Source organism: Pristiophorus japonicus, chromosome 17 (genome assembly GCF_044704955.1).
Source record: "Pristiophorus japonicus isolate sPriJap1 chromosome 17, sPriJap1.hap1, whole genome shotgun sequence".
Classification (NCBI taxonomy): domain Eukaryota; kingdom Metazoa; phylum Chordata; class Chondrichthyes; family Pristiophoridae; genus Pristiophorus; species Pristiophorus japonicus.
Window position 1 is genome coordinate 18500760 of NC_091993.1, and position 27160 is coordinate 18527919.

The following is a 27160-nucleotide window of genomic DNA, read 5'->3' on the forward strand; positions in this document are numbered from 1 at the left end:
CTGAGGTCAGAGCTTCCCCAGTCGGGTTATGGTCAGGCCAGGAAGATCTGGCGCATTGTCCACATAGCCGAACCTGAGGATAACCATTTCGCACACAATTCAGGTAGAAGTGCTTACCTTCAGCAACTGCTCCTGTAACTGCTGCATTACATCAGAGTTCTGTTTGAGGAGCTGTTTCTGTTCTTTCAGTTCCCTGTACAGCTTGTCTATCTCTGTCTGAAGTCTGGCTTCTCGTTCCTATAGAAAAGTACAGATGTTTATGATGAGCAAACTCTAACTGTACCAAAACTCACAAACATGAGCCCTGAGAATGAGGCCATCAGCTGGGGCCAATATGTATAGACAGCCAATGATATCTGCTATGTAATTACAATTGATTACAGTGCTAGACATTAAAGAAAAAGTAAGACTTGGATTTATATAGTGCCTTTCACTGGACATCCCAAAGCACTTTACAGCCAATTAAGTACATTTGGGGTGTAGTCAGTGTTGGTAAAGAGGGAAACGCAACAGCCAATTGGCACACAGCAAGCTCCCACAGAGAGCTTGGGAGAACAGACGGGACATCGGTCTTGTCTGAAAGACAGCACCTCTGACAGTGCAGCACTCCCTCAGCACTGCACTGGAGTGTCAGCCTGGATTTCTTTGTGTGCTCAGGTCCCTAGAGTGGGACATGGATCCATAACCTTCTGACTCAATTGTCTCTCAACAAAGTTACTAGGTTTATACAATCTTCTTCCTTCAGTGTTATCCCCCTTCTCGCCCTCCTCGATTCATGTTGGGGTACGTTTTCATGGACGCCAACACCTTCCTGGTATGCCCATGCTTCATGCGCAAGTCCGGGAAGTCAACAAGCTGTTCCCGCTGGGGAGACATCCGTAAATGAGCAATTACTAGTGCAGGTGCCTGGATAATGGCCGTGTATAATCCCAGCACAGCTAGGCTGAATGTTATGCCCCAATCTTCTGCCCTCCTCTCACTGAAAAAAAAAAATGCTTGGATCAGTTAATTCAGTCCAAGGATTGAATCTGGGAGTTTCTGGTCTGTACAGCTCCATACGCACTGAGCAATTAGGCAGCTCTGTTAATTGAAACATCTTAAGAAGGAGTTGAATGGACCGATTGATACTGATATGGTTAAGTACAGAAATAATTGAGTATGCTATGGAGGTCTTCCATCAGGTTGGTACCACGGGAATGCCAGTTGTGGAATGACGTGCGTGCAGTGTGATGTTCGCAGTGCACTGGGCGCACTGTGATATGGACAATGAGCTGGGCATTGCTGCATAGCAGGATGCCAGCTGCAAGCTCAAAGCACCTTATTCATTACAAAACCAAGAGCAAGCTGAACTCATCACACACAGCAAGCCAAAGAGGGTTAACTGGACACCGTCTAGGTTAGGATCGAAGAAAATGTTGTTGCGAGACTGTCAATGGGCAAAAGGCTCTTTCTCGCTCCAGAAGGTAACGGTTCAGATTGGCTGCTTTGTGTTGCTGTATTCTCCGCAGCAGAATAAAAGCAGGAGATTGAAAGAGTCCCTTTCATTGTTGCTATATTATTCAAGTCTTTGTTTGGCGCCTTTTTTCCCTAACTCCTGCCTCTTTTTCCCCCCCCCTCTTTCTGCTCCTTTCTGTAATAGAATACCAGGCAGCTGTAAATGGGAGCTGTCGTTTGAATTGTTCTCTCCGTTTCTCTGGATCATTTTAACTCCTTTTTGGTCTTTCTTCAGCAGTGCTCAAGAGTGTCATCGGAATACAGCCAATCGGTAATGATAGCTGTGTTCAGTGACCCCTAACCAGGGCTCAGTGACCTCACATCAAGCTCTGAATCAAAGCATGCTGCAGCCCCTGTGAATCCTGCATCTCCCCTCACTAATGATCTCATTTGTGCAAACGGTTTTGTTTTCCATTCCTAAAAGCATTTATTTTAAACTCAACAGCGCTTGCCATAATTAATTTGAAATGTTTTCACTAATTATTAATACACACTTCGATCTGGCCGTAAATATTTATGTGATGTTAATTTGGTGAGAAAATTTTAATCTCCAATTTTCTTCCAGCTTTCTTGGTGCCTGTTAAGATCTCATTAGTCAGCAGCTGGAGCCTCATGGGGCAGTTAAAAGATTTCAGCTTCAGTGCGCTGTAAAATGTGTAGTATAACTGTAGCCGGACTGGTGTGAGGTTCTGATTTAGTGAATGACAGCATCTCTGGGAGGCATATCTCAGTCTAATTGCATCCAGCACAAACCCATCTCTTTAAACTTTCATTTCTGCTGGGTTGCACTTAATGTCTTTTTTCGGGGGGAGGTTGGGGGGCCGGAGAGGGAATTTCTTCTGCGTCTATAAACAATGGGTTTACGATTTCATTACACACAGCTCACCGAAGGAATCTCCCCCAAGTGGCAGTAAAGAGCTGATTGGACAGTCAGCGTTTAGGGGTAGGCTGCACCGAGCTTGTCGCATGTTCCTGATTTGAGCGCAGAGTGAGTGAGGCGATATAACTTGATGCTGTCACCATTCTCAGCTTGTTCTGGTGTCAACTGGAGACGGAGCACGCGGTGTCCACTGGTCCGCGAGAGGTGGGTGCCGGAGGGACTGGAGTGCATCATCACCCCCGGCAACCAAATTTTAATTTGAACCACGTAATATCTAAAATGTAATTTGTTTTGTCGGTTTAGTGCCCCTTTAATAAGGGGGCACTTGTACTATATTTGATTTACAGATACAACTCAAAATAGTTGAACTGGTGTCAAATCTGATGTCTGTCCCCACACCCAAATCCAAAAGTACTATTAAAGAGGGTGCCACCATGGGACAGCTAAGCTTACAGTGGGAGAGCACAGGTTTGTGCCTGAAATTTCCCTCATGGTGTGCTTGTTGTCCATGACATCATGGGGAGTCATTGAGCAGCGACCCCCCTCAGGGGTTCCACATTAAGGGGGAAAGTAACTCACTTCCGGTTAGGTAACCAGTCACATGGTGGCAGAGGTAAGGCCAATCAGTGCACTTCCACTTCCACAATCCACTGTGCACTATTCTTAGGCGGGTGTTAACACAGAGGAATGTGGTAACAGCATGTTCAGCTTTCATATCTGAGCTTTTCCAATCGGGAAATAAGCCCTTTTGTCCCACTCCAGGGACTTGAGCACATAAATCTAGGCTGACACTCCCAGTGCAGTGCTGAGGGAGTGCTGCACTGTCGGAGGTGCTGTCTTTCGGATGAGACGTTAAACCGAGGCCCCGTCTGCTCTCTCAGGTGGATGTAAAAGATCCCATGGCTCTATTTTGAAGAAGAGCAGGGGAGTTATCCCTGGTGTCCTGGCCAATATTTATCCCTCAATCAACATTAAAAAAGAAACAGATTATTTGGTTATTATCACATTGCTGTTTGTGGGAGTTTGCTGTGTGCAAGTTGGCTGCCGTGTTTCCTACATTACAACAGTAACTACATTCCAAAAGTTCTTCATTGGCTGTAAAGTGCTTTGAGATGTCCGGTGGTCATGACAGGCGCTATATAAATCTAAGTCTTTCTTTCTTTCTTTCTTAAAGTGTCAGCCTTGGCTCAGTTGGAAACACTCTCAGTTGAGTCAGAAGGCCGTGGGTTTAAGCCCCAATGCAGTACTTGAGCACATAATCGCAGCTGACGCTATAGTGCAGTACCGAGGGAGTGCTACACTGTCGGAATTGCCTTCTTTTGGATGAGGCATTAAGCAGAGGCCCTGTCTTCCATCTCAGGTGGACCTAAAAGATCTGATGGCACTATTCGAAGAAGAGCAGTGGAGTTCTGATGGTGCCCTGGCCAAAATTTATCCCTCAACCAACACCACAATAAACAGTTTAATTGGTCATTTATCTCATTGCTGTTCTTTGTGATCTTGCTGTGTGGAAATTGTCTGCCACGTTTCCCTACATTAGAACAGTAACCACACCTCTGTGAAGTGCATTTGGACATTGTGAGGTTGTGAAAGGCGCTATATATATGCAAGTTCATTCATTCTTTCACAGCACACCTTGCTGTGGGACTTGCACGTGTTTCCTGTGGCAACACTGGGGATGACTTCATAGCCAATGTTCCCTCTAATTTCTTTTTGGGTGCACGGTCCCTGTAACGCACTGCGCGGCACATTCAAATGTTCACGCACGCGCAGTTTCTTGTATCGAAAGGCAAAGGTGAGCGTCCTGCACGGGACCTCCAGATTGCTGCGCGGCTGCGTAACTTAACGGGAATGTCGGACATGGCGGCATCCATAGCACTCGTGAAAGTCCTTTATTGAAGCTCGTAACAATGTAATTAATACAAGACTTTCTCTCCCATGCTAAATGCTGTGATAGCCCTACTTCCATTCTGTTTGCCTTGCTGCATGTGTGCTCACTCATACTCTCCAGCCAAACAGCTATTATCTTGTATATTGTAACCTTGGTGTCATATTTGACCCTGAAATGAGCTTTCGAGCACATAGTCACAGCATAACTAAGACCACCTATTTCCACCTCCGTAACATCGTCCGTCTCTGCCCTTGCCTCAGCTCATCCGCTGCTGAAGCTCTCATCCATGCCTTTGTTACCTCTAGACTTGACTATTCCAACGCACTCCTGGCTGGCCTCCCACGTTCTAGCCTACGTAAACTAGAGGTGATCCAAAACTCGGCTGCCCAAGCCCCGCTCATCCATCACCCATCGCTGACCTACACTGGCTTCTGGTTAAGCAACGCCTCGATTTCAAAATTATCATCCTTATTTTCAAATCCCTCCAAGGGCTCGCCCCTCCCTATCTCTGTAATCTCCTCCAGCCCCACAAACCCCCCCCCCCTCCGAAACGTCTGCGCTCCTCTAATTCTCCCCTCTTGAGCATCCCTGATTATAATCGCGCAACCATTGGTGGCCGTGCCTTCTGTTGCCTGGGCCCCAAGCTCTGGAACTCCCTCGCTAAACCTCTCCACCTCTCTACCTCTCTTCCCTCTTCAAGACGCTCCTTAAAACCTACCTCTTTCACCAAGCTTTTGGTCACCTGCGCTAATTTCTCCTTATGCGGCTCGGTGTCAAATTTTTTGTCTCATAATACTCCTGTGAAGCACCTTGGGACATTTCACTATGTTAAAGGCGCTATATAAATACAAGTTGTTGTTGTATGCAACTCATGACCAACTCTCTGCTGCCCTGTATGTAACTAGACACCAGCTGTCTGATAGTTTGTACTTACTCCATTAAGGATCTTTAATTCGCATTACTTATTTAAAGGTCACTTTCTGATTTTTTAAAATCACATTTGTACCATCAAATGTTCCACAACAGTTTTAGGCAAAGCTGCACACCCAATCACCCATGTAGAAATACCTGATTTGCATTAATTATTCCCTTTAAAGTGTAATCACCAGGTCAAGGCGATTTTTACTTTGTTCAAAGCTCCTCACTCTCATTAATTGTAAAGATTCCAGACACTGGGGAGGTTTCAAATGAGCAATCCTGATTAGCCTGGAAATGAGTGTTTGCAATAGTAACGGAGACATGGTTGACGTGTTTGTCCAATTCTTTTGTCCGTTATTCAGTGGCGTTAAACTATTTAATGCCTTTGTTAAAATAGCAGAGGAATGTGTTAAATAATATCAGCGACGGCGGCTGGGCTATTGTCTTTAATTAGCAAGTTACTTTTATTTTTAATCATCTTGTCAAATTGGCACTGCGCCTTAGGCTGGGTTAATTTACCAGCAAATCTCTATAAATAACTACCAATTCTGCTGGTACTTTACCAGAGGTTTTTATATTCTTAAATAAATTGCAAATGCCCAGAAGACAACAGACCGACAGATCCCAAACTTCTTCATTCGCAAAACACATGAGAATAATTTGGAATAAATTGGAACATTGAGCACACAAAGCATCAAAGAGAAACCTCTAGCCCAAAGAGATCCACACTCTCTAAAAATATTGATGGTGAATTGTAAACAGTGCTTGCACTTTGCTGTCCACGATCTACAGCAGAGTGCAATCACTAAATTCATTATTTCCTCAGCTGAGCCAGAGAGAGTAGATACTGTATATACCTTACCTGTTCCTCTTGTAGGCGCATGAATATTTCACAAGCTTGCCTCTTGTGCACCTTTCATAGTCTTGAGGGCTGAAATGCAATTTTCTTCTTCCAAGCCAGTGGAGTCATTACTTCATTACTTGTATCCCCAGGATCAACTGTTTCCTCGGTTAACTGATCCGCACCAGTAACCTGCTATCTTTAAAAGAAGCAGCAGTTTGCCCTAATTGATACATATTTGCCTCCGAGTCAGAAGGTTGTGAGTTCAAGCCACAGTCCCGCACTTGAGAGCACATAATCTAGGCCTTTCCTTCAGTGCAGTGCTGAGAGAGTGCTGTACAGCCAGAGGTGCCATACTTTGGATGGGTCATTAAGCCAAAGTCCCATCTGCCTGCGGAGGGGGATGTTAAAGATTCCATATGCTATTTAAAGAACAGGGAGTTCTCGTGGTGTCCTGACCAACATTTTTTTCCCTCAACTAATATTAACAAAAATAAATCTATTTGGTCATTCATCTTAGGAACAATGGCCCCGATATTGGTGGCCTTACCGCCCATTGCCGCCGAGTTTTGCCTCCGGTTTCCTCTCTCTCCCAGTTTCCACTTGGGCTGGAGCGGGCGGGAGGGGAACACCGCTGGGAACCGCCCACTGACGTCCTCTGGCGGCCAGGTCGCGTGAGTGGCCTCCCGCCCACTGAGATGCCAGATTGGTGTGGGCGGGAGTCGGCGACAGCAGGGGGAGGGATCGCTGTGTGCAGGCTGTCCTAACCCCGTCGGTAGGTATGAAGAACGGGAAAAAAAGGTTTAGTGAACATAATGACAAAAACATTTTCACAGCGACTTACCTAGATGGGGTCCCCTGAAGGTGTTCCGTTGTTTTTTGGTGTAATGCTTTTTACTTCCAGCTCTTCCACCCTCCCTGGGCCCCGACTCCATCCGTGGCGGCACTTGGGCGGCAAGAGCCTTTTGCCGCCGAGAATGAGAGCTCCCGCTCGCTGCTGCCCAGATTGACGGTGTAAGCCGTTATTTTGCCGCCGGTCAGTACTGCCAGCTCTTTTAGAGGAATATTCCTGGCAAAGTACCGCCTGGTCTCTTGGTGGCCATCGGCGCGGTCCTTTAGGCAGGCCTTGGCCTTCATCAATTTCGGGCCCATAGAAACGGGAGTAGGCCACTCAACCCCTCGAGCCTGTTCCGTCATTCAATGAGATCATGGCTGATCTGCGACCTGACTCCATATACCTGCCTTTGCCCCATATCCCTTAATACCTTTGGTTAACAAAAATCTATCAATCTCTGACTTAAAATTAACAATTGATCTAGCCATCAATTGCCATTTGCAGAAGAGAGTTCCAAACTTCTACCACCCTTAGTGTGTAGAAGTGTTTCCTACTCTCACTCCTAAAAAGTCTGGCTCTAATTCTTAGACTATGCTCCCTAGTCCTAGAATCCCCAACTAAATCTTATTGTTGTTTGTGAGACTTTACTGTACACAAAATGACTGGCGTGTTTGTTTGCAAAGCAACTGTGACTGCCTATCAGAATAATTCATTGCATGCAGATGAGATAAGAACATAAGAAATAGGAGCAGGAGTACGCCATTTGGCCCCTCGAGCCTGCTCCGCCATTCACTAAGATCATGGCTGATCTGATCCCGGACTCAGCTCCACTTCCCTGCCCGTTCCCCATAATCCTTTACTCCCTTATCGCTCAAAAATCTGTTTATCTCCACCGTAAATATATTCAATAACCCAGCCTCCACAGCTCTCTGGGGCAGAGTATTCCATAGATTTACAACCCTCAGAGAAGAAATTTATCCTCATCTCAGTTTTAAATGGGTGTCCCTCTATTCTGAGACCTATGTCCCCTAGTTTTAGTTTCCCCTATGTGGAAATATTCTCTCTGCATCCACCTTGTCGAGCCCCCTCATTATCTTACATGTTTCGATAAGAACATCTCTCATTCTTTTGAACTCCAATGTGTATAGACCGAACCTAACTCAACCTATCCTCATAAGATAAGGCAGGTATGCGCTTGCTGAGAAGGCAGGTATGCGCTTGCTGAGTATCACTCAGCCCCCTATTACCCTGCAGTTTTTCTAAGGCACTGTTAATACCCTGATGGTTTACTGGATCAATGCACAGCCCATTGTGGCACTGGGTCACACAGAGTGAAAAGCCCCTGCCTGGATTGAGTTAGCTGATTGTCACCTTGCCAGCAGTTTGTAAACTACTGTTGTTCTCAGTGCCCTTAGAGAAAGAAAGACTTGGATTTATATAGCGCCTTTCACGACCACCGGACATCTCAAAGCGCTTTACAGCCAATTAAGTACTTTTGGAGTGTCGTCACTGTTGTAATGTGGGAAACGCAGCAGCCAATTTGCGCACAAGCAAGCTCCCACAAACAGCAACGGGATAATGACCAGAGAATCTGTTTTATTATTATGTTGATTGAGGGATAAATATTGGCCAGGACACCGAGGATAACTCCCCTGCTCTTCTTTGAAATAGTGCCATGGGATCTTTTACATCCACCTGAGAGAGCAGACAGGGCCTCGACTTAACATCTCATCCAAAAGACAGCACCTCTGACAGTGCAGCACTCCCTCAGCACTGCACTGGAGTGTCAACTTAGATTTTTTGTGCTCAGGTCTCTAGCGTGGGACTTAGAACCCACAACCTCTGCCCCAGAGGCGAGGGTGCTACCCACTGAGCCAAAGCTGATGCTTAGACTAGGAAGGGGAGGCGGGATCTCCCAATTCCCGATTTCTGTTCTTGACTATTGCTGGAAAATGCGCACGTGTGGATGTCAAATAAGAACAGGACTCTCCAGTGTCATTCACTGGGCTCACACTTAACTGGGTTACGAGAAGACTGTCAGCTCCAGTAGAACCAAAGTCCAACACTAGCCAACACCTTAGAGCAGAATATGAATTTTGTTTGCTCCATTAGTAATGACCACCCAGCTTAAAGACAACTGGGAAGATAAGCACTGCCCCAAAGAATGGCACAGGTTGGTTTGATCATATTAAAAGTGACCAGCTGTCTGAAAGACTCCTCGTGGCAAGTTCTAAGGCGAGTAAGTGCAGTCCAATTTTACTCTATCTCCACAAGATCTGCACATGGTTCCAAAATTAATGGCATTAAATCCAGGACCTATGACAGAAAGCAAAAGTTGTACCAGTGCTAGCCGCTGCTGCTCCTCCAGGAGATGCAGACTAGTATGGCTCCCCTCCTGTGGTTGTATGCTCCCTTCAACCCTCAGTTTTCCCTTCACCTCGCTGGCCAACTCAGCGTCCTATTGAGGAGAGGAAAGAGGAATTACTGCTCATCCGCCCATTCCAAACGTTTTGTTCAAATCCTGAATCTTTTTGCAATTTATTATTGCTAATGTCAGAAGTTAATTTCATTTCCCCACACACAGCTCCATACAAGAGATAAGTGCAGAACTATTTACACTGCCGAGCGGACTCGACAGTGGCGATGACAAGCGAGAAACGACTGAATTTAATAGAGCAACGTTCATTTTTCTGGCTGTGTACTTTCTCTGCTGCCTGGGGAGGCAATGGGAAACTGCACTGATGGCGGTTGCAAAAAGGGCTCAGCCTGCTCACGGCTAGGAGGATGGCAGCCGGTTCCTCTGTCAGCAATCGTTTGCAACCCAGAGGTGGTTAAGTTCAATCCCACCATGATAAATTGATCAATTGTGAGCTGGCATCAGAAGAAAATGACAGCAAAAGCTGCCAGATTGTCGTAACAAAACAAACTATTGTTTCATTAATGTGAGTCACGGAAAGGAACCCAACACCATTGACCGGACTTGCCTACTTGTAACTCCAGTCCCAGTTGGCTCATAGCGCCCTCTGAAGTGGTCCAGAAGTGGTCGTAATTGTTATGAAACAAGAACAAATCCCATCAACACTTTCTCAGTGACATTAGGACAGAGCACTAAACGAAAGACTTGCATTTATATAACGCCTTTCACAAAGTTAGGACGTCCCAAAGCACTTTACAGCCAATGAAGTGTAGTCACTGTTGTAATGTAGGAAACATAGCGGCCAATTTGCGCACAGCAAATCGTCTCTTTTACTGATATTGATTGAGGGATAAATATTGGTCAGGACACCGGGGATAACTCCCCTGTCCTTCTTCGGAATAGTGCTAAGAGGGCAGACGGGGCTTCGGTTTAACGTCCCCTCCGACAATGCAGCACTCCCTCAGTACTGCACTAAAGGTGGCTTTATCAGTTTCGGCCACATTCCGAGAACAAGTATTTAAAATTTCATTTACATTTGCTGCCTCTTGAGGGAGCACCAATTGAGGTAGTTCTCCTTTTTGCCTCCGGCATCAATAACGGTGCCGACATTACAATACATCACCGCTGCCATAGTCAGGGCTGCCGTTGGGGATAACACTGCATTGTAAAGGGGCCATGGGCCTTGTTTGGATCCCACGGTTTAGGGAGCTGGTAAAAGTCTATCCGTGTGCTCTCTAATGAACTATTCAGGTGACGCAGATTCTGATCTGGGGCTGGACTGAATGAGGGCAATCACTGAGTTTGCAGCTGTCTGGATAATGATGTTTTTAACAGATAGAACAGTGCCATTCACATGTCTGTCAGAGGCCTTTTAAAAATAACATCCCCTGAACAAAGGGGATTAAAATACACTTTGCTGAATTAATATTCTATTAAGACTTCATACATATGCAAATTTCATTCAATTAAATCACAATTAAATTGTAATTCTGTAGAGTACATTAAAAGAGGAGCTCATTTTGTTTGACCTGAAGCTAATTAAACTGGACTGATAGCTACACCACCAAACCTTGTTGTTTGAAAGAGGCGATGTGGTGAGAGCAGGGCGCTGATAGTACTTGGAGCTTTTCACAGCAGAAGCCTCCGCGTTCATCCAGGCAGCTAGGTAAAGAGAGATACTGTTAGAGAAGAGAAGGTTAAGGGGAGATTTAATAAGGTGATCAAAATCACGAGGGGTTTTGATAGATTAGATGGGGAGAAACTGTTTCCACTGGACAGATTTAAGATAATTGGCAAAGGAACCAATGATATGCAATGTTCCTGCTAAGGTGTGTGGCTGTGCAGCAACCTGCAGGATTCCGTGCAGACCGCTCATCGGACTTTACAGCGTGAATACCGAGCATGCGCAGGAATTTAAAGGGACTATGCATTAAAAGAAACAGGCTGCACAGAACAAAGTGCAGCTCACAGGGAACATTGGAGATAAGGAGACATTTTTTTTAACGCAGTGAGTTCTTCTTATCTGGAATGCACTGTCTGAAAAAGAGTGGTGGTAACAGATTCAACTGTAACTTTCAAAAGAGAATAGAATATATACTTGAAAAGAAAACATTTTCAGGGCTGTGGGAAAGAGCGGGAGAGTGAATCTAATTGGACAGCTCTTTCAAAGAGCCGGCACAAGCATGGTGGGCTGAATGGCCTCCTTCTATGTTATATCATTCTATGATTTTGTAAGAGATCGATACAACAATACAGCTACAGGCAAACAACTGCATCTAAAATCCGGACGGGTGACAGGATAAGACAAGGATATAGGGGTGGAATCATTGCTTGAGTTCTGATATTTTTTTGTTGCTGAAGAAGAATTAATAGAATTATTAGAATTAGAAATTAGGAAAATCAGCTTCTACGTTGAAAAAGATTACAGTTTCGGGTTTCTGGATACCCTTTGAAAAAGCAGACTGCGTCAGTGCCAATTTACTTAGTCCTGACCTAGCCAAGTAAATTTTGTCTGAACATTGTGTGAAAGCATCAGCAACATATTGGGCTCAATTTTCCCCAAAGCATTTTTTTGGCGTACTTGAAAAGTTACGCCCGATTTTTTGGGGCCTAAGTACGCCAAAAAAAAATATTCTAAGTTTCCCCATTGGATTTGTTCATTTTGGCGTGTCGTAACCCGACCTTTAGTTTTGGGGGGTGGAGCCTTGATCTGTGCCAAAAGGATCGGGCTGCCATGGTAACCAGAGACACAATGTGAGCTGAGGCTGCAAAGTGAAGCATACAGCCAGCTCCCAACACATTAAAAGAATTGAAAAACACATAGCAGCAACTTACCTCCAACCCTGCCCAAAAGGCTTGCTGGTCCGGTCCCATTCTCGGTCCCCGGATTCTCCCGGTCCGGTCCCATTCTCGGTCCCCGGATTCTCTCTCTCTCTGCCTTCGGGCAGGGTTGGAGGTAAGTTGCTGCTATGTGTTTTTCAATTCTTTTAGTGTGTCCGGATATCTGCTGTGCCGATTTCCTTAACTCTCCGGAAGGTTTTTCTGGAGAGTCCACATACGCTGGCCTAAGCACAACTGGAGTAACTCTCAGCTGGCCAAACTTCCCTAAATGGCCAGAATTGGCGTAGGTGGCTGGTTACGCCCCCTTTGGCTGAAAAAAAAACTCACCTAAAAAAATCGTCACTAACTGAGTTACACTGGTGCAAATTGATTGGGGATACTGTGGTTTTTCAACTTAGGCCAAAAAGAGCAGCCTGCTCCAAAAAATGGCGCAAATCACTGGGGAAAATTGAGCCCATTACCTTTCCTTGCAAATTAACTCACAGTGCTAAATGTCATTTCATAAACCTCAGTATCATGTATATGGGAGTCTTGCTCCAAGCATTCAGTGGGTAGTGTCAGCAGTGGCTCAGTGGATAGCACACTTGCCTCTGAGTCAGAAGGTTGTAGGTTCAAGTCCCACTCCAGAGACTTGAGCACATAGGCTGACACTCCAGTGCAAAGCTGAGGGGGTGTGGCCTAGGTGGAAATGCCATCTTTTGGATGAGATGTTAAACTCTCTTAGGTGAACGTAACAGATCTATTTGTAACAGCCCTATTTTGAAGAAGAGCAGGGGAGTTATCCCTGGTGTCCTGTCCAATATTCATCCCTCAATCAACATAACAAAAACAGATTATCTGGTCATTATCATATTGCTGTTTGTGGGAGCTTGCTGTGGGCAAATTCGCTGCCCTGTTTCCTACATCATAGGTAGTCCCTCGAAGCGAGGATGACTTGCTTCCACGCCAAAAAGGAATGAGTTCATAGGTGTTTCAATGAAGGATCTAATAGTCCAGATTCCGAACTACATCTTGGAGGATGGAAGATGCCTGTGCATGGATTTTTTTAACGTGTGATGGACGTTGCACACCAGCCACCACACGGGCTCGACAGAGCTAGGTCTTGGTCCAGTGGCAAGGATTAACCAAGACGATTGGAGACCAGCTCTGCTGCATGGATCGAGCACGCACACATATAGCAGTGTGGGCTGGCAGTGTGGGCCCTCGCCTCTTCTGGGGCCCAGACTCACGCCTTTCCTGGGCCCCGGTCACTTCCTTCTACAAAATCTTGCCGCTCCTTCGCCCCTCCTGTTGTGCCTGCCTGCACTGCAATCAGCGACCTGACTTCGCAGCCGTGATGATGATGATGGCTGTTTGTGGGAGCTTGCTGTGGGCAAATTGGCTGCCGCGTTTCTTACATCACAGCAATGACCACACTCCAAAAAAGTACTTCATTGGCGGTAAAGCACTTTGGGACGTCCGGTATTTGTGAAAGACGCTATATAAATGCAAGTCTTGCTTTTAGTGTATTTATTAAAAATGCAGTCCCAAGTTACAAACTGAAATGATGAAGGAATGAGATGTTAAACAGGGGCCTCTGTATTAATTAGCACATGAAAGTAATTTAGGTTCATAATTGCATGAATGGACTCTGGGATATGTTGCTGTAGATTGGGCTAGTGAGTAGGGTACTGTCTGTTGTAGCATTAAGTTATATAGATCAGCAAGTCCCAGGTCCAGTTCCCATTCGATGCTGAGTTATCTGATCTCAAGTGCAGCACCCCTTTTGCCCTCAGTGTTCCTGGGTTATAGGTGACCTCAAATACCAGGACTCAACCCAGAGATTACTAACTATTCTCTCCGTGTATTTATACACAGCTCAATAATCGCATTTAACGTAGCTAAAAATAGAAAATATTCATCTGGAATATTTTTCCTTGCTAAGAAGTGATCGAGAAGTGATCACTGAGGACAGGAAATTTATTTTGCAAAAGTATCTTATACCAGTCAAATTAAATGATGATACTTTATTCCTGCTATAAGTTAATAAATATAGGCACTGATAATTGGTGAAACACAAAATTAAGATCAGATTTCATGTCTCCCAGAGCAAATGATTCTGATAGGAATTCTTTGTCCTTAAGGATTTCATAAAGCACCACTGTCTATAACAATCATGAAATGCATTATGAAGTCATCAAGGGCAATCTCTTTGAGTGCGACAGTTACATATCATCCAACAAGTCATCATAGTCAAAATTAAAAATCAGCTCTATGAAGACAGCTTTGATCAGGTGTAGCTGCAGGACTCAAAGGGCAAAGATTCTCTTATACCTTAATGTGCATGTCCCAACTTTAAACCTTGTCTACTCAAACACCATTGGACAATAATTTTCATCAGCACCACACCTCTATTCTTTCCGTGTCCTCTGCCCACTCGTAGTCTATTAAGTGATCTCTGGTTTCCAGTTCCTGGAGATTTCAGCATTCCCGATTTCCACGGAGATTCTGAGACATTTCTGCCACAAGCCCTGACTGGATTGGTGGAGCCCTGTGCACAGGTAGGAAGACAACTTGTTATTGGCAGGAAAGCGCAGTAATGTCACAGTATAACTCGTAAAGTAAACTCGACCTACCTGTGTCAAACACAATGAGATTCAATGAAATACACTCATTGTTCATCCCCAAGCAGCCTAAGAAGCTATATTTAATGTGTTTATTGTCAAATACTATCTGATTTAATAGCTGATAAGTTGTAAGATTTTCTACCAGTATTTAAGCTCAGGCAACTAATAGTGGCTAATAAATTTTTAAAGGACTGTAGGTGGAGTTCCTGTGGCATTGCTCACAGTGAACTGGAGGATATAAGAAAGAAGTGTTTGAGAAAACAAGAAGGCCACTGTAAGAGTTTGGAAAGAAGTTTGTGAGAGGTGTGCTCAGACAACAGTGAAGTAAGTGGTCGTGTTTTTGATGGTACTTGGGAGATTTGAGGCAATCAAGATTTTTGTGTGTGACAGTAATGGTAATGTGAGCGACATGACAGAGACTATAATTCCTGTATTTGACTGTTCAGTCACCTGAGAACTCACTTTTAGAGTGGAAGCAAGTCTTCCTCGATTTCGAGGGACTGCCAATGATAATGAATGTGAGCGACGTGTACTCTACACGTATACCGTACTTGCCAAATGGTGCAATATACATTGCATACCAAAAATGTTTTGAAATGTACAATCAATATGAAATGTATTTTGGCACACTGTTACCACATAAACAATTGCACAATGTAATAAAAATGTTTAAACTTCCATTATATGTCAAATGTGCTGTTTGTGAAACATGTATGTGGCCTATAGTAAAAGAGGAGGGCTACGTACGGTATTGGGAATGATTCTGGATTCCAGCTACAGGTACATACCTGAGGAGAGAGGGGGCCCACGTCCACCTCACTTCGATAATGCCTCCGCTGGCTTGTGGACGCTACGAAATCTTGCACTGAACACAAATAACAGACATGTTTTAACAAGTTCTTCCATGTGTTTTACAGTGACTTGAAGATTGGATTCATTTGACAACTGCAGGTTACAGCAATAATGAATAATGTGCAACAGGAACTGGCCTCTTTCTACTCTCTGTTCAAAGGAAGTGCAATCAGTTCTCAGCCGGAGAGCTGGAACACATTATGCACTAACACCTCAAACCTTTGGATAGATCATCAGGCTGTACATTCAAAGCTCAGCCTGCATCAGTATCACACACATGCGCATTCAATTGCCTTGGTTGAACCACTTTGTGAGTATTTTAAAAATATTTAAGAGGTGAGTGAATTGAACTCAGTTCACGCAGTCTCATTAATAACACTACTTCCGGTGGGTACTAGTTCGTGAACACCATGTTAAAAATATCCCAACAGCTCATGCTCTATGCGCTCATTGTAAAGAGGGCACTAGAAATGCCTTTTGCTGCAAAATATGATGGTCCGGAATTTGCGGTCCTGCTGACGATGAACTGGCGGTGTTCGCCGCCATTCCGCCTTTGAAACTGACCACAACTTCGGGATTTGGCGCGTGCACAGCCCAATGCGGAAGTCCTGAAGTTGCGGTCTGTCATTTGCTGCTCCTCCACAGGCTGTGCTGTGCCCCACACCCTCGCACAGAGCTGGCAATCAGTCAGATCACTGATCTGATGAAAACTTCTGCTTTTCTGAAGAAATATCGCCGTTAGACACCCCATAAAAAATTGGACCCATTCAAATGAAGCGTAACTGGGTTTTAACGGCGATCTGAGATAAACAACCGTTCTGGCCCTGAAAAACTAATTTAGTATTGGTGGAATGTCAAATTTCTCCATTAAGTTAAAAATTATATAACTTTAAAATAATGGTTTTTTAAAAATATATATTTATTAAAGTTTGACCATGATATTTCAGCTTCTACCTTAACCTAGTGTGTATGTCCCAATCTTTATTTTGCTCTCTGTAAATGTTTGAAAAAGTGATTGATTATTAGTGCGTTCTATTTCCTGGTTCCCGGGCTGTGATAATTCTGCAATGTGATTGGCTGCTTAGACAGCTTGTTGACGTCACAGCATTCCCACTAAACTCCGCTGATTTCAACTGCACGTCGGAAAAGCCGAACTTCTCCCACAGAGATCGCGTGATCTTTGTGCGAAGCTTACTTAGGGGCCAGAGGCGAACACCTTCGCTTTCACTGCTGGCCGCAAATCACCACAATGACTTTCATTCCCAACGTTTTCAATATAAGAAGCAGGTACGGCATTTATTGCTGCATCACAGATTACAGATAAAAGTGTAATTATTTATGTGGAGCTTGTTAATTTCATGTGTAAGTGATTGTAAAATGATCAAAATGAAAAAAAGAACTTCTATTTATATCGCACCTTTCATGACCTCAGGATGTCCCAAAGAGCTAATGAAGTACTTTCGCAATTTAGTCACATCTTTTGCTTACTATGTATGTTAGAGACATCGCAGGCAAAGCAGGGAAGATTTATTCTGCTGGCTATTTGTAATGAAATTTTAATCGCATCCATGATTCGGCTAGAGGTGGTGACTCTAGGAAATCTTCACATTATGGTTACGATGTCTTGGCCACAGTGGTGACTGGAGAAAATCTCCCTCCCCCACCCCGTGATGTATCACTGCACTTGTACTCATCATAAAACCTGCAATAGTTTCCTTCCTGCCATGTGACTCACAACAGATTCTATATAGTAAGGTCACAGTGGGTTCCACTGAGGTTAGATTTTAAGAGCTGGGCTTTTAAACATGGTTATTAAACACAAAGAACCTTATTTGTCTTTTGCTCTGTGTGGCCCTCATCCCTTGAGGCTGATCAGAAATGTCAATAATTCCAGAAGTGTTCACAATGTCCATCTGTGATGCACAGTATTTTTTAATGCCCTCTCATAGACCTGGATGAAGTTTAAAGGCATGGGAAGTACCCAGCCCCTGTATCATCACCAAGCAATAATCTCCAGTGATTCCCAAACAGCAGCTGCTACATTTATTCGTTTTAAACTATTTGGGCAAATGTACTCCTTGTTAAAGTGAGAAATACCATTTCTGGGGAGCAGAACACTTCTGGCAACCAGTGTTAGCATCAAAGGCTCACTGGTCAAGGACATCGTGGATTGGAAGTTACATTGTCTCCAGCAAAATGCAATAACCCTAACCTCAGTAAAGCATTTCCTCTTCTTCTTCTTAGGCAGTCCCTCGGAGTCGAGGACGAATTGCTTCCACACTAAAAATGAGTTCTCAGGTGACTTCCAGTCTCTGTTACAGGTGGGTCAGACGGTGGTTGATGGGCCGGGTGGGTGGGGTGCTTAGGTTGCCGCGCGCTCCTTCTGCTGTTTGTGCTTGGCTTCCGCGTGCTCCCGGCGAAGAGACTCGAGGTGCTCGGCGCCTTCCCGGATACTTTTCCTCCATTTTGAGCGATCTTGGGCCAGGGATTCTCAGGTGTTGGTGGGGATGTTGCACTTTTTCAAGGAGGCTTTGAGGGTGTCCTTGAAGCATTTCCTCTGCCCACGTGGTGCTCGCTTGCCGTGTCGAAGCTCCGAGTAGAGCGCTTGTTTTGGGAGTCTAGTATCGGGCATGCGTACGATGTGGCCCGTCCATCGGAGCTGATCGAACGTGGTCAATGCTTCGATGCTGGGGATGTTGGCCTGACAGAGAACACCGAAGTTTGTGCGCCTATCCTGCCAATGGATTTGCAGGATCATGTGGAGGCAGCGATGGTGGTACTTCTCCAGTGTTTTGAGGTGTCTGCTGTACATAGTCCATGTCTCTGGAGCATTTGGGGAAGCATGTATCACTACTGCTCTGTAGACCATGAGCTTGGTGCCGGGCATTTCCTACTGTATGGGTGTGACATTTCCACTTCTCATATCAGATATCTCTGAGGGAATCAAAACTCCATAGGGTTTCAAGGTTGAGCCAGATTCCTTCTGTCCGGGGTCAGGTATATAGTGTCTGGAGAATTTTGTATTCCCTATTTTTGCTGTACTTTTCTCTATGTGTTGACTTAATAGTACATTATTTATGGGGCTGCATGCAAAAAAAACTCTTGTATTAACAACTGTGTGTCCCTTTGAGTAAGTGTGAGTTTGTCATTATTTGCAGGAAAACCACCCATATAGATCTAGTGCCAATTAGCACTGGATCAGGAACAGTTTTGTATAGTTAACTCGCAAACTAGCCAAACTAATTTCACTTTAGAAACCCTCACCGCTATCAGAGAACGAAGACTTTCATCCTGTCAGTCTGGACTGCATTGAAACCTAGTTTCCAGGCATGCACCACAGGCCTTGGCCCTTCACCGAGGTTGCTCAATAAAAAAGCTAAAAATTCTCCCATTGAAGAGGGGAGATTTTCATTGCTTCTGTCTGATAGGGACACAAGCCTTTTAGTGCCGCGAACAGGTTCAAATCCAGCCAGAATGATGGGATAAAGGTCTCCACTCTCCGCTGGCTATAACAATCCTAAATTGGATACGTTTGAGCAATTTCAGCCAGTTCCTAGACCCAGAGGGGCTGTTACAGACAGCTGACCTTCAGCATGGATTCAAATCTTTTATTTTTATTCATTGGATGTGGGTGTTGCTGGCAAAGCTGGCATTTATTGCCCATCCCTAGCTGCCCTTGAAAAGGTGTTGGTGAGCTGCCTTCTTGAACCGCTGCAGTCCGTGTGGTATAGTGGTTTTGATACATAACATACATAAGAACATAAGAATTAGGAACAGGAGTAGGCCATCTAGCCCCTCGAGCCTGCTCCGCCATTCAATAAGATCATGGCTGATCTGGCCGTGGACTCAGCTCCACTTACCCGCCCTCTCCCCGTAACCCTTAATTCCTTTATTGGTTAAAAATCTATCTATCTGTGACTTGAATACATTCAATGAGCTAGCCTCAACTGCTTCCTTGGGCAGAGAATTCCACAGATTCACAACCCTCTGGGAGAAGAAATTCCTTCTCAACTCGGTTTTAAATTGGCTCCCCCGTATTTTGAGGCTGTGCCCCCGAGTTCTAGTCTCCCCGACCAGTGGAAACAACCTCTCTGCCTCTATCTTGTCTATCCCTTTCATGATTTTAAATGTTTCTATAAGATCACCCCACATCCTTCTGAACTCCAACGAGTAAAGACCCAGTCTACTCAATCTATCATCATAAGGTAACCCCCTCATCTCCGGAATCAGCCTAGTACAATTGAGTGGCTTGCTACGCCCTTTCAGAGGGCAGTTAAGAGTCAAACACATTGCTTTGGGTGGGCCAGGCCGGGTAAGGGCAGCAGGTTTCCTTCCCTAAAGGACATTAGTGAACCATTTGGGTTTTTTACAACAATCCGGTAGTTTCACAGTCACCATTACAGATACTAGCTTTTTAATTCCCGATTTATTGAATTAATTGAATTTAAAATCCACAACTGGAAATTGTGGGATTCACACTCACACCTTCGGATTATTAGTCCAGGCATCTGAATTACTAGTGCACTAACATAACCATTATGCTACTGTACCTATTGGGTTAACGTAACCTCTGATTTTCCAACTCTACCTCTGGGAATACTTAGATACCATGCTGAGGATTAGGAACTGCAGGTCCATAAATGCAGGCCTGTGATTATTTATTATTAGGATATAATAATGATAACAGCCTTGGGTTTCTGTGACTGATTAATTTTCAGCCCTTCTATTTTGCTGATCAGACTATAGGATGCAGATTGGATATTGGATGTGGTTGAAGAGATAATGGGGGAGAAATTTGGGAGCGCCTCATTTGGGGCGCTAACTTTTGAAAGCTGGAAAAGTTTGCGCCAAGCGCTAATGACTCCTGGCTTTTTCTAAATTCGGTGTTTGCACTCCAGGGAGGAAGTGTAGCGCTAAATCAAGTGCTCCACTTCCTTCCTGGAGCGCTAAAGGACGCAGGCGGGGAGGTAGTGACGCAGCGCTGCACAATGTCCCGTCCAGCACTGCTGCAATCTGAGGCTCCTTCCCTCCCTTAAAGGGAAGGCCCATCGCTGCAGGATCTGCATTGGGACCAGTGAGCTGGTCCCCGATTGCAGCCGCGATCCAGCCCGATCAGCCACAAGCACTCCAGCACAGCGATGGGCTGACTGATCGCGGCCCAGGAGAATTGGAAAAAACTTGAAAAAAAAACATTTAAAAAAAATGCCCCGACATACCTCGGCAACCTCCCTTTTAACATCTGCCCCCCAAGCGCCCAGCCTCCCTAACAAAGCCTCCTGCAGCTGTCGATGTTGTGGCCCAGCGATGCTGCAGGGGGGGCAAAACTAAAGTTCGGGTCCAGGGTGCTACCGGGGCGATGAAGTCACGATCCTCGGGCACAGGATATCGTGGCGCCAACATCCCGGCCAAGTTAGTGGGAGTCGTTCATCTCGCCGCACTCGCTCGGTATGTCGGCGTCCCGTTAGCGCCAATCTTTTTATCACATACACCAATACAAGACCGTTCTGAGCTGGGACACCATTGTGTAGCTATGGCTGGCGTTATGAGCTGTGGTCAAAACATTTTTAAGCATTAGTCTGCGGTCCTGTTCAGGGTCTCACCAGATTCCCTGCGCTTGTCATTACTTCTGGTCATCTTCTGTTTGATGGGCACCAGTTGCCCGTCAGAGCTGCCTGATGTGGACGTGTTGCCATTTTTTTCTCCTCCACAGTTACCACTTGTCTTTCTTACACCTCCAGCCACCTCCTTCTTAACTTGTGGTTGTGCTTCCTTGTTGATTTTGCTCGCAGTTGTCATTCGACTCTCCGCAAAGCACGTGTCTGTTGTTTTTTCACTGGCTGAGGTCGTGACGGTGTCCGTTTCGCTGCCCTTTTCACTGCCGCCTGCATCTTGTGGGTCCGCATCGTTGAGTTCCTTTCTGATCCATGTCGGGACAACCCTGCCGGTCTCTAACTCGGACATCTCCGAGCTTGTGTACTCATCGCCTGCTTCATTACTGGAATGGGAATATTGAAGAACGCGCCCTTGTTTTAGCTCTGGGCCCTCGCGGTTTCCACGCTTACGAAAGCTGCGGTATCGCCTGGCATGCCTATGGCATGGCGGGTCAGTGTCCTCCACTAGGACGTAGATGCTCTCCCTGCTGCAGATAACACTCCTGAGACAGGGAGCGTGCACATCAGCGTGGGCCTCCAGGCTTTGCTGCAAAGACATTATAGGAACAGGGAGCAGTAGCCGGCTGCTTTCTCGGTCCTGAAGACTACTCTCGCTCCCAAATGAGTGGGCTCCTGTGCTTCCTGATTCCCGTGCATCCTTACATTCTGGCTTGGAGCTCCCAGGGCTGGTTTCTATTGGATCGAAAGCAGTAATTAAATTTGGCAGTAACACTAAATTCACAGTGCTTGAAGTAAGAGCCGAACAATGATCTTGACATCGATATTTGGAATCAGTTGCTGTGGCCACAATTTCATTCTACGCTCAATATAAAGAGGGATAACACCAAGTTGTTTGTTTGTGGGATGTGTGGGCGTCGCTGGCAAGGGCAGCATTTATTGCCCATGAGAAGATGGTGGTGAGCCGTCATTTCAGAGGGCAGTTAAGAGTCTACCACATTGCTGTGGGTCTGGAGGCACATATAGGCCAGACCGGGTAAGGACAGCAGATTTCCTTCCCTAAAGGACATTAGTGAGTGTTTACAACAATCCGGTAGCTTCATGGTCACCATTACTGATATTAGCTTTTTAATTCCAGATTTTTATTTAATGAACTGAATTTAAATTCTCCCAGCTGCCGTGGTGGGATTTGAACTCACGTCTCCAGATCTCTGGATTACTAGTCCACTATGCTACCGTAGCCGGCATTGCAGGGAGTACTCGGAACTCCTACATGGCAAGCGAGCTCCAGGTGGGCAGAGGAAACGTTTCAAGGACACCCTCAAAGCCTCCTTGATGAAGTACAACATCCCCACCGACACCTGGGAGTCCCTGACCAAAGACCACCCTAAGTGGAGGAAGTACATCCGGGAGGGTGCTGAGCACCTCGAGTCTCGTCGCCGAGAGCATGCAGAAAACAAGCGCGGGCAGCGGAAGGAGCGTGTGGCAAACCAGACCCACCCACCCTTTCCTTCAATGACTGTCTGTCCCAACTGTAACAGAGACTGTAATTCCCGTATTGGACTGTTCAGTCACCTGAGAATTCACTTTTAGAATGGAAGCAAGTCTTCTTCGATTTCGATGGACTGTCTATGATGATGATGATGATAATGGATGATGTGGGGAGTATAGACGTGTTTAGTGCAGTGTGTGTGTGAGAGATAGAGAGAAGTGCTACTGAGTTCAGTGTAGATGAGTGCAGTGTTAACAGGGATGTATGTCACAAGGATGAGTGTTTGAATGTAATGCAAGGGATGAGTGAATGTGTATGTGTGATCTTCAGTTGGGGAAGGTGAGAAGAGACATGTTGAATTGAGTGTGGCTGAATATAGTGTAGTCTGGGTGAGTGTAGTATGGCTGAGTCAGCGACACTTAGCCCAGTGTCAATTGATTGTAGTGTAGCCAGGGCACTAAGTCCTTGGCCATAGACCGCCCTAAGTGGAGGAAGTGCACTCGGGGGGGCGCTGAGCTCCTCGAGTATCGTCGCCGAGAGCGTGCAGAAATCAAGCGCAGGCAGCGGAAGGAGCGTGCGGCAAACCAGACTCCCCACCCACCCTTTCCCTCAATGACTATCTGTCCCACCTGTGACAGAGACTGTGGTTCTCGTATTGGACTGTTCAGCCACCTAAGAACTCACGCTAAGAGTGGAAGCAAGTCTTCCTCGATCCCGAGGGACTGCCTATGATGACTAAGTTACAACTCTGTATGTTTATCAGCGAGTAATGCTGACAGAAACGAACATTTGGCTCATATTTTGGGAACAGATTATAGTGGATCGTTGCTGGCTGCATTCAGGTGGTCCTCAAAAAAAGGAATATGTCTGTATCGCAGGGTTTCAAGATCAGCGTGATTATTGCAGAACTGTCAGTTCCACCACAATAACTACAGCCCCAAAACTTCCATCAACTGTCTGTCACTCTATTATGTTGACCACACCTAATTTTATATCGAAGAGTCACTTAATGTATCATATAGAACTCTTACCATGTTAACTTGGATTGATCTTACATGACAAGGAACAATCATACTAAATACAGAATAACAAGGGCAGGTGATAACAAACTAGTACAGGTACCGTTTAAACTTAACCCTTTCAGTACTTTTACACACATAATCAAAACTTCCACACCTGCAATTACTTGCCTTTTCAACATATTTATGTTTCTGAAGAAAATTAGAATACATGAATAAAAATGAAAAGGGAAGAATTAGTCAGGCTCGTGCTCAAAACCAAAAGCAGCTTAAATCAGCTATCAGTGTTCACGATGCACTCAACAAATTACCTCTCAAAGTCTTTCTCTCGCCTTTAACTGACGTCATATTCATGTATGTTATGTGCTCCTCCAGTGAATCTGGTTTGGAACAACTTGTGTCTTTCTGCAACAAAAACAGCAACATAAGAACTGACATTAATTCCACTTAATTAACTAGATTTTTTTTAAAAAAGGACATTAGATTGTGTTTTTAAGATTCAGAAAAATGAGAAATTGTGACACACACCTGGAATGTCATTTGCACTTAAAGAGCTATATGCCGTGACACACAATGCAATAATCACACATGCCTGCAAAGTGTAATGTAAGCTACGTGCATTCAGAGAGTCGTATAAACGACACAACCTGTGATGTGGGGGTTGATAATGGTGATCGCGGTGCATCTGATTCATCCTCGCTGAATGGTTTTCTTTCTAGTGCCACACTGATTCCTGCGAGCGGCCTTTCATTTTCGGCAAGTTTCTTACTGCCACTGAGGCACACTGTTCCAGTCATGGGCTCCTCAGTTCCAACATGAGATGGTGATGCTGGGCAGGCACAAGCTTCAGGTTCTTTTGTCGCTGTCTGATATGTCGTGGTTACAACTGATGGATTTGGAGACAGCACAGACTTACACTTGGTGCCCCAGAAGAGAATGCTGTTGTCCTCTGTCCCAACGACACTGAATGTCTTTCCACAGCTGATCGTCTGAAAGAAAGAGACTGAGAGACAATTGCTCCGAAGGTAACTGCAAACCAGTCCACAGCACGTTGGCACAGTCCTTGCACGATGCCAGGGTACAGCACCATGCCACAGAGCACTCCAACACAATACTTACACTGTGGGAAGAGTGTGTCTATCATTACACAAGAACAAAAGAATTGGGAGCAGGAGTAGGCCATTCGGCCCCTTGAGCCTGCTCCGCCATTCAATAAGATCATGGCTGATCTTCGACCTCAACTCCACTTTCCCGATCTCCATATCCCTTGATTCCCTTAATATTCAAAAATCTATCAGTTGCTGTCTTGAATATACTCAATGACTGAGCCTCCACAGCCCTCTAGGGTAGAGAATTCCAAAGATTCACCACCCTCTGAGTGAAGAAATTTCTCCTCATTTCAGTCCTAAATGGCCGACCCCTTATTCTGAGACCGTGACCCCAGTTCTAGACTCCCCAGCCAGAGGAAACATCTTCCCTGCATCTACCCTGTCAAGCCCTGTAAGAATTTTGTATGTTTCAATGAGATCACCTCTCATTCTTCGAAATGCTGGAGAATATAGGCCTAGTCTACTCAATCTACTCAATCTATCTTCATAGGACAATCCCCCCATCCCAGGAATCAGTCTGATGAAGCTTTGTTGCGCTCCCTCAGTGGCAACTATATCCTTCCTTTGGTAAGGAGACCAAAACCAAAACCAAAACCTTCTCTCACACCTTGGGATGGTTTACTATGTTAAAGGCGCTATATAAATAAAAGTTATTATTATTATTATAGCGCAGTCTGACATAATCTTTCTACCATACAGCAGAGTGCAGGAGGGCTTCTCTCATACTGTACAGTCTTTTGACACTAGAAAATGAGAGGGGATCTCATAGAAGCATATAAAATTCCGACGGAACTGGACAGGTTAGATGCAGGAAGAATGTTCCCGATGTTGGGGAAGTCCAAAACCAGGGGTCACAGTCTAAGGATAAGAGGTAAGCCATATAGGATCGAGATGAGGAGAAACTTTTTCACCCTATGAACCTATGGAATTCTCTACCACAGAAAGTTGTTGAGTCCAGTTCGTTGGATATATTCAAAAGGGAATTAGATGTGGCCCTTACGGTTAAAGGGATCAGGGGGTATGGAGAGAGGGCAGCAGTGGGGTACTGAAGTTGGACATGATCAGCCATGATCATATTGAATGGTGGTGCAGGCTCGAAGGACTGAATGGCCTGCTCCTGCACCTATTTTCGATGTTTTCTATCGGATTATACTGGAGAGAACGCCAATGGTATCCACATATTGTATAGCAGAGGAGTCCAGTACTGCCGTTGCACTGATGCATAGTGCTGCAATGCTGTTACAATATGCACGAACAGAGAGACCTGGGGGTATGTGTGCACAAATCACTGAAGGTGGGAGGGCAGATTGAGAAAGCAGTTAAAAAGGCTTATGGAATCCTGGGCTTCATAAATAGAGGTATAGAGTACAAAAGTGTGGAATTTATGATGAACCTGTATAAAACATTGGTTCGGCCTCAACTGGAGTACTGCGTCCAATTCTGGGCACTGTACTTTATGAAGGATGCGAAGGCCTTAAAGAGGGTGCAGAAAAGATTTACGAGGATTATTCCAGGAATGAGGGACTTCAGTTATGTTGATAGACTGGAGAAGCTGGGGTTGTTCTCTTCGGAGCAGAGAAGATTGAGAGGAGATTTGATAGAGGTGTTCAAAATCATGAGGGATCTGGACAGAGTAGATAGAGAGAAACTGTTCCCGTTGGCCGAAGGGTCGAGAACCAGGGGACACAGATTTAAGATGGTTGGCAAAAGAGCCAAAGGCAAGGTAAGAAAACACTTTTTTACACAGCGAGTGGTTAAGATCTGGAATGCACTACTTGAAAGGGTGGAGGAGGCAGACTCAATTTTATCTTTCAAAAGGGAGTTGGATAAGTATCTTAAGGAAAAACAATTGCGGGGCTATGGGGAAAGGGTGGGGGAGTGGGACTAGCTGAGAGTTGACACAGGCTCGACAGGCCGAATAGCCTTCTTCTGTGCTGTAAGCATTCGATGATTCTATGTTTCCATTCTATGATTCTAATCAAACAATCTGCAACTCAGGAGTGCAATGGAGTCCTTTACAATGATGCATAGTGTGCCTCACTCAATGTCTGCTGGAGAAACCATTTTGTACAAATGCATGGGGGGTATAAAAACATCCACTTTTACAGTCCAAAATATCAAGCTTATGAGTGGGTCTTACACAAGTCATTTGTATCTAAGAGAAATTACAGCACAGAAGGTGGCCATTTAGCTCATCAAATGGTAGTGGGTGCCAGCTATTAAACTGGAGCTATCTTCTCTAATCTCACTTCCCTATACTTTCCCCATATCCTTTATATTCTTCCTTTTTAAAGAAAAATCTAATTTTGTTTTAAATGATGTGATAGCATATGCCTTAACAGCCACTGGACATTAAG

At 45.1% G+C, this 27160-nt stretch overlaps 1 protein-coding gene across 1 annotated transcript in view; it reads right to left on the reverse strand.

Moving 5' to 3' along the window:
• Positions 1-27160, reverse strand: part of LOC139228134 (serine/threonine-protein kinase Nek9-like) — a 106118-nt gene that overhangs the window by 5084 nt on the left and 73874 nt on the right. Inside the window, exons 14-21 of the mRNA XM_070859327.1 lie at positions 24342-24683; positions 24006-24099; positions 21175-21918; positions 15511-15587; positions 14505-14646; positions 10846-10937; positions 9201-9317; positions 118-237 (exon numbers count right to left, since the gene is read on the reverse strand). Coding sequence (XP_070715428.1) covers positions 118-237; positions 9201-9317; positions 10846-10937; positions 14505-14646; positions 15511-15587; positions 21175-21918; positions 24006-24099; positions 24342-24683 — 1728 coding nt within the window. The remainder of the gene's footprint in view (positions 1-117; positions 238-9200; positions 9318-10845; positions 10938-14504; positions 14647-15510; positions 15588-21174; positions 21919-24005; positions 24100-24341; positions 24684-27160) is intronic.